Source organism: Lepidochelys kempii, chromosome 28 (genome assembly GCF_965140265.1).
Source record: "Lepidochelys kempii isolate rLepKem1 chromosome 28, rLepKem1.hap2, whole genome shotgun sequence".
Taxonomy (NCBI): Eukaryota; Metazoa; Chordata; order Testudines; family Cheloniidae; genus Lepidochelys; species Lepidochelys kempii.
The window spans coordinates 797558-805330 of NC_133283.1; the positions used below are offsets into that span (position 1 = coordinate 797558).

The 7773-nt window shown below is 64.8% G+C and overlaps 1 protein-coding gene and 1 long non-coding RNA gene across 5 annotated transcripts in view; both read left to right on the forward strand.

Annotated features, from left to right (window-relative positions):
- Positions 1-4829, forward strand: part of LOC140904294 (uncharacterized) — a 30986-nt gene extending 26157 nt beyond the window's left edge. For all 4 annotated transcript variants that reach the window (XR_012156489.1, XR_012156488.1, XR_012156490.1 and 1 more), the window contains exon 3: positions 4739-4829. This is a non-coding gene — a long non-coding RNA (uncharacterized lncRNA). The remainder of the gene's footprint in view (positions 1-4738) is intronic.
- A 2489-nt stretch (positions 4830-7318) lies between these two features.
- Positions 7319-7773, forward strand: part of KDM6B (lysine demethylase 6B) — a 30340-nt gene continuing 29885 nt past the window's right edge. Inside the window, 1 exon segment of the mRNA XM_073326454.1 lies at positions 7319-7322. Within this exon segment, the coding sequence (XP_073182555.1) occupies positions 7319-7322 (4 nt within the window).

A 7773-nucleotide genomic window follows, 5' to 3' on the forward strand; every position in this document is an offset into this window, starting at 1 on the left:
GATGGTGTGTGTGGGGGGGGGGGAGTGATTGTGTGTGTCTCAAAGGCCAGGGTGTGTGTGTGGGGGGGTGATTGTGTCTCAAAGGCCTGTGTGTGTGTGTCTTGACAGTGTGTGTGTGTTTGTGGGTGATTGTGTGCGTCTCGAAGGCCAGTGTGTGTGTGTGTTTTGACAGTGTGAGTGTGTGTGTGACTCAAAAGACAGTGTGTGTGTCGACAGTGTGTCTGTCTAAGTACAGTGTGATTGTGTGTGTGTGTGTTTTGTGTTCGGGGGCGAGAGATGGTGTGCGCGTCTGTGACTGTGTGGCCTCCCACTGCCGGGCTGTGATTTTTGTCTCTCTCCAGTGTGTTGTGTGTGGTTGTGTTTCTCTTCGACTCGCATGTGACTCCCGTGTGTTGTGAGTTTGTCCGTCTCTAGTTTGTGATTTTTGTGTCCAATGAGACAGTGCGGGGAAGGTGCGTGTGTGACTTTCTCTTGCCGGTGTCTCTGGTGTGTGGTTGTGCGTCCCAAATGTGTGCGTCTCTCTCTGCCGTGTCCTTGTGTGTCCCCCAGCGTGTGCGTAGGGCGCAGAGTGGAGTGTTTTGTTGTGGGTAGCCGTTACAAGACGGTTGTACCCAGCATGTTAACATGCTGTTTGTGTGTGTGCGTGCGGGTTGGGGGGGCTGGAAATGTGCCATGTCCCCGCCCCCCCCACACACGTGAAGGAGGGAATCCCAGAGCTATTAACCCTTGGGGGGCCAGGGACTTCCCGACTGCTGCCCCCCCCCAGCCCCATGCTTCCCAGTGCTGGGCATGTGTGTCACTGTGTGATGGGGGGGTCTGCCCATGTGTGTGTGTGTCACTGTGGGGGGGGGTCAGCTCGTGTGTGTGTGTCCCTGTGTGGGTCTGCCGCTGTGTGTGGGTCTGCCCGTGTTTGTGACAGTGATTGTGTGTCACTGTGTTTGTGCGGATCTGCCCTTATGTGTCATTGTGTGTGCGGGTCTGCCCGTGTGTGTGTGTGACAGTAATTGTGTTTGTGTCTGTGTGTCACTGTGTGTGTGGGTCTGCCCATGTGTGTGACAGGGATTGTGTGTCACCGTGTTTGTGTCGGTGTGTGGGTCTGCCCATGTGTGCAGGTCAGCCCTTGTGTATGACAGTGATTGTGTGTGTATGTCACTGTGTGTGTGTGTGACTGTGGGAGGGGTCTGCCCGTGTGTCACTTTGCCCCAGGTGTATGGCTCTGCCTACATATGGCTCACTCTGTGTGTGTGAGACAAAGTTTGTGTGTGTGGGTCACGGGGCGTGCGAGTCTGCCTGTGTGTGTGTGTGAAATGCTGTGTCTGTGTCACTGTGTCTGTGTGTCACCGTGTCGGGGGCCTGTCCTTGTGTGTGTGTAACAGTGTTTCTGTGGGGCTGCGGGGGGGTGTCTGTGTGTGTGACCCTGTGTGTGTCTAGGTCGCCGGGTGACACTATCCGTCACCGTGTGACACCTTCCGGTATTGTGTGCGGTGCTGTGTGTCTCTCTCTCTCATGGTGCCCGGTTACCGTGGGATGCTGTGTGTGTGTGATGCCGGGTGTGTGTCTCTCTCTGTCGCCGGTTGTGTGACGCCGGGGGTGGGGGGTGCGGGTCTGGGGTGGTTTTGCTCCCTGCGCACGTGGGTTTCCAGGCGGCTGACTCAGCGCGGACGTGACTCTGACCCCCGAGGGGGTGGGGGTTCCCCGCTGTCTGTCGTCAGTGAATCTTCCCCCGTTCCCCGGGGGGGTTCTCAGGCCCAGCCGGGCTGGATCCCCCCACCCCCGGGGGGCCAGGCTCGGCTTTCACTATTAAAGCCACGCAGCCGGATTCACGGCAGCCGTGCGAGGGGATGCACGGGGGAGGGGGGCTGGGTGCCCGGAGTGCAGGGGGGACAGCTCGGAGCATGCGGGGGGGGGCAGGTTTGGATCGTGGGGCCCCCCTTGGGGATACATGGGGAGGGGCTGGTCGGGGAGGGGGGTGTACACCCAGCTGTGTGCGTTCACATGGGCGTTCCTTTCGGTGCACGCGTGCGTGTCTGGCTCCATGCGTGCGAAGGTCTCCGTGCGGGGAGGGAACCCCCCACCCCAGCACTCCCCCACCTCTGACACATAGAAGGAGGCGGAGCCAATACAGGCCCCTCCCCCTAGTGCTGCCAGGCCCCACTGCCCCGCCCCATGCGCACACACGCGGATCAGCCCCTTGGGGTCCCCCTCCTCCTAGTGCCCCGTTTCCCCTTGCACGGCACTGCGGCCACACGCGCACCTTTGCCCACGTTCACTCCCCCTTCACTCACACTCGGCTGTGCGCACTCTCGCCGACACACGCAAGGCTCAGCAGGTTTGCACACCCACACCCGGACAGATGTGCGGCCCCGCTGGCTTGTGCATGGCTCTGCTTACGCCCCGGTGCACTGGCCACACGCGCGCTTGGTCACTCACACCTACCGGTGCCCCTCATGTGCACGGGTGTGTGAACGCGCCCTGACAGCTGCATTGGCCCACACATTCTTATATGCACCTGCCCACCCAATAACTGACGTCTGCACCCATCACCTGGTCTCGCACACTTGGCAAGACCCACGGACACGCACAGTCAGTTGTGCATGCACATTTGCACACGCGTTCTTTCAGCTGCACCGGCATACCCGTGCCACTGTCCTCCCATGCAGGGTCACTTTTGCACAGGGGTGCCCTGTCACGGTGGCACACTCATTTGCACGGCCCGTGCTGTCGGCAGCCGGTTTGCATGCATGTTTCGCTTTGGCACGCTCACAACCATCTGCTCTTGCACACTCATTATCACTACCCCCCCTGCCCCCCGCCCGGCCCGCGTGAGTCAGGGCGGCTGCTTCCCTTTTCTAGTAAAGGCAGAACCGAGACAGGAACCCGGGGCCGCTTCGGAGAACGTAGCCGTGAAGGGGAAGGAAGAGGGTCATTTCCCAGCCCCACCCCCGGGAACTCCCCCGGCAACTGGCAATGGGGCAGGGTGGGCACTGTCATCTCTAGGGGGCGCCCATCCGGCCCCATGGCTTGGGGGGCGGCAGGCAGTGGGGCACGGGGAGGTGCCACCGTCCTTCCTGGCAGCCGCCGGCAGGCCCGGCTCGGCTTCCCGGCCTGCGTGGGCGGGGCGGAGATTCCCTCCGTCAGGCGCGGTGGGGAGGGGGCGGGACGGCCCGGGCTGACTCCGCCCACGCCCGGCGCCACCGCCGCCAGGGCTCACAGGGAGCCCGGCCGGTCACTAGTGCCACGCCCCAGAGCGAGAGGGTGGGGGGGCCTGCTGCCACCTACTGGTGTGTCTGTGTGTGTGTGTGTGTGTGTGTTCACGCAGCGCTGCCCCCTGCTGGTGTGTGTGTGTGTGTGTCCAGCTGTTTGCACAGAAAGTGGTTTCCTGTGGGCCCATCTTCCCCCCCTCCCTCCGCCGCTGCCTTGGCTCCCCCGTTCACACCCTCACCCCCCGTCGTGCCCCCCAGGTCTGGCAGCCCACGGCCGGCGGGACGGGATGTGAATAAACCGTCACGGGGGGGGGGGAGCGAGAGCGTCTGACACGGGCGTCGTGCTGCACAATCCCCCTGCACACTTCCTCTCACACACGCGTCATGGGCCAGCCCCGAAATTCCCACAGCACAGGATGGGCCATGACGACAACAGGCCGGGAGGGGGGGAGCGAGTGTGAATGTGCCGAGTGCGTGTGCCCAGCTGGGCTCGGAGCGATCACATGTGTAAACGGGCAGCTCACAAGCGTGCCGCCGTGCACAAGGAGCTCACGCATGTGCGTGTGAAAGTGAGAGGCAGAGTCGGGGGGCCTCGAGTGCATGGCGTGGCCCCGGCACACGTGTCACCGGCGTGTCTACGTGTCCTCAGCACTGGTCGGCGTGTCTGTGTTGTTGGCGTGTTGTTGGCGTGTCCACATGTGACAGGCAGGGCCGTGCATCATTGATACATGCGGTTGGCATGCTGGAGCGTGGTGGGTGCCTCCGTGTGCCATGGGTGTCGCATGTCACTGGCGTGTGCCGGGTGCCAGCTGGTGCCCCAGGGCCTCCCCTGGGAGCATACGTTGCCCCCCCCCCTTCCTGCCCCCCCCAACCGTGTGCGTCACCCGCCACCAACATGCCCCACGTCTGTCACCCACCGCCCCCTTGCCCCGCTCCGGTAGAACCAGACGGGGCCGGGGGGGCGGGAAGGGGTCGTCTGGGCGGCATCCGTCTGGTGGGACAGGGCCGGGGTGAGTCACGGAGCTAGGGGAGGGGCAGAGCCGGGGCCCGCAGCTCCCCCCCCACCTCCCACCTGCTGCACGGGGGTGGGGCGAGGGGTGGCGCCCATGGATGGGTCGTTTGCTGCACTTGTCACCCTGTGACATCTCGTCTGCCCTGTGTGCCTGCCCCACGGCCCCCTGCTGCCCCTAGGCCCTGCCCACGGCCCTCCCCCCACTGCTCCTCAGCCCAGCCCCACAGCCCCCCCACTGCCCTTCAGTCCCTCCCCACGGCCCCTGCTGCCCCTCAGTCCCACCACACAGCCCCCCCACTGCCCCTCAGTCCTGCCCCACAGCCCCCCCACTGCTCCTCAGTCCCGCCCCAGGGCTCTCCCCAGCTGTTCCTCCTGGTTTGCCCCCCTGAAGCGCCCCCACCTTGGCATCTCAGCAGACTCACCTCATTGGTTGTGTCTTGCTCCGCCTCCGATTCCCATTGGCTCTCCCGGTCCTTGACCCCGCCCCGCAGTGACTGTCTGGCGTCCCATTGGTCTCTTGCAGGCTGCGTTAGGGGACGGATGGGGACGATGATTGGCGGCCAGAGGAGGGGTGCCGCGTGATTGGCCGGATTCCTGGAGAGAGTTGCGCAAGAGGTGGGCGGTGGGGGGATCGGTGGGGTGGAAGGGGTTAACCCCGGCCCTGGGGGCGGAGCCAGGAGCAAAGCTGCCCCTCCCCCACAGACATTGGGTCTCAGTTGGGCTGCCCTGACCCCCATGAACCCCATCCCGGCCTGGACCCCCCCTATGAACCCTCTCCTGGCCCCACTCCCCCCCATGAACCCCATCCCGGCCTGGACCCCCCCCATTAACCCTCTCCTGGCCCCACTCCTCCCCCCCATGAACCCCATCCCGGCCTGGACCCCCCTATGAACCCCATCCCGACCTGGACCCCCCCATTAACCCTCTCCTGGACCCACTCCCCCCCATGAACCCCATCCTGGCCTGGACCCCCCCATTAACCCTCTCCTGGCCCCACTCCTCCCCCCCATGAACCCCATCCCGGCCTGGACCCCCCCCATTAACCCTCTCCTGGACCCACTCCCCCCATGAACCCCATCCCAGCCTGGACCTCCCCATTAACCCTCTCCTGGCCCCACTCCTCCCCCCCATGAACCCATCCCGGCCTGGACCCCCCTATGAACCCCATCCCGACCTGGACCCCCCCCATTAACCCTCTCCTGGACCCACTCCCCCCCATGAACCCCATCCTGGCCTGGACCCCCCCATTAACCCTCTCCTGGCCCCACTCCTCCCCCCCATGAACCCCATCCCGGCCTGGACCCCCCCCATTAACCCTCTCCTGGACCCACTCCCCCCATGAACCCCATCCCGACCTGGACCCCCCCCATTAACCCTCTCCTGGACCCACTCCCCCCCATGAACCCCATCCCGGCCTGGACCCCCCCATGAACCCTCTCCTGGACCCACTCTCCCCCATGAACCCCATCCCAGCCTGGACCCCCCCCATTAACTCTCTCCTGGACCCACTCCCCCCCATGAACCCCATCCCGACCTGGACCCCCCATTAACTCTCTCCTGGACCCACTCCTCCCCCGCATTAATCACATCCTGGACTGGACTCCCCCCCATTAACCCTCTCCTGGACCCACTCCCCCCCATGAACCCCATCCTGGCCTGGACCCCCCCATTAACCCTCTCCTGGCCCCACTCCTCCCCCCCATGAACCCCATCCCGGCCTGGACCCCCCCCATTAACCCTCTCCTGGACCCACTCCCCCCATGAACCCCATCCCAGCCTGGACCTCCCCATTAACCCTCTCCTGGCCCCACTCCTCCCCCCCATGAACCCATCCCGGCCTGGACCCCCCTATGAACCCCATCCCGACCTGGACCCCCCCATTAACCCTCTCCTGGCCCCACTCCTCCCCCCCATGAACCCCATCCCGACCTGGACCCCCCCCATTAACCCTCTCCTGGACCCACTCCCCCCCATGAACCCCATCCCGGCCTGGACCCCCCCATGAACCCCATCCCGGCCTGGACCCCCCCCATTAACCCTCTCCTGGACCCACTCCCCCCCATGAACCCCATCCTGGCCTGGACTCCCCCATTAACCCTCTCCTGGACCCACTCCCCCCATGAACCCCATCCCAGCCTGGACCCCCCCATTAACTCTCTCCTGGACCCACTCCCCCCCATGAACCCCATCCCGGCCTGGACCCCCCCCCATTAACCCTCTCCTGGACCCACTCTCCCCCATGAACCCCATCCCAGCCTGGACCCCCCCCATTAACTCTCTCCTGGACCCACTCCCCCCCATGAACCCCATCCCGACCTGGACCCCCCATTAACTCTCTCCTGGACCCACTCCTCCCCCCCATTAATCACATCCTGGACTGGACTCCCCCCCATTAACCCTCTCCTGGACCCACTCCCCCCATGAACCCCATCCCGGCCTGGACCCCCCCATTAACCCTCTCCTGGACACATGAACCCCATCCCAGCCTGGACCCCCCCATTAACCCTCTCCTGGACCCACTCCTCCCCCCCCTTAACCCCATCCCAGCCTGGACCTCCCCCATTAACCCTCTCCTGGACCCACTCCCCCCCATGACCCCATCCCGGTCTGGACCCCCGCATTAACCTTCTCCTGGACCCACTCCCCCCCATGAACCCCATCCCGACCTGGACCCCCCCATTAACCCTCTCCTGGACCCACTCCCCCCCATGAACCCCATCCCGGCCTGGACCCCCCCATTAACCCTCTCCTGGCCCCACTCCTTCCCCCCATGAACCCCATCCCGACCTGGACCGCCCTATGAACCCCATCCCGACCTGGACCCCCCCATTAACCCTCTCCTGGACCCACTCCCCCCCATGAACCCCATCCTGGCCTGGACCCCCCCATTAACCCTCTCCTGGCCCCACTCCTCCCCCCCATGAACCCCATCCCGGCCTGGAACCCCCCCATTAACCCTCTCCTGGACCCACTCCCCCCATGAACCCCATCCCAGCCTGGACCTCCCCATTAACTCTCTCCTGGCCCCACTCCTCCCCCCCCATGAACCCCATCCCGGCCTGGACCCCCCCCCATTAACCCTCTCCTGGACCCACTCCCCCCCATGAGCCCCATCCTGGCCTGGACCTCCCCCATTAACCCTCTCCTGGACCCACTCTCCCCCATGAACCCCATCCCAGCCTGGACCCCCCCCATTAACCCTCTCCTGGACCCACTCCCCCCCATGAACCCCATCCCGGCCTGGACCCCCCCCATTAACCCTCTCCTGGACCCACTCCCCCCCATGAACCCCATCCCGGCCTGGACCCCCCCATTAACCCTCTCCTGGACCCACTCCCCCCCATGAACCCCATCCCGGCCTGGACCCCCCCCATTAACCCTCTCCTGGACCCACTCCCCCCCATGAACCCCATCCCGACCTGGACTCCCCATTAACCCTCTCCTGGACCCACTCCCCCCATGAACCCCATCCCAGCCTGGACCCCCCCCATTAACCCTCTCCTGGACCCACTCCCCCCCATGAACCCCATCCCGACCTGGACCCCCCATTAAACCTCT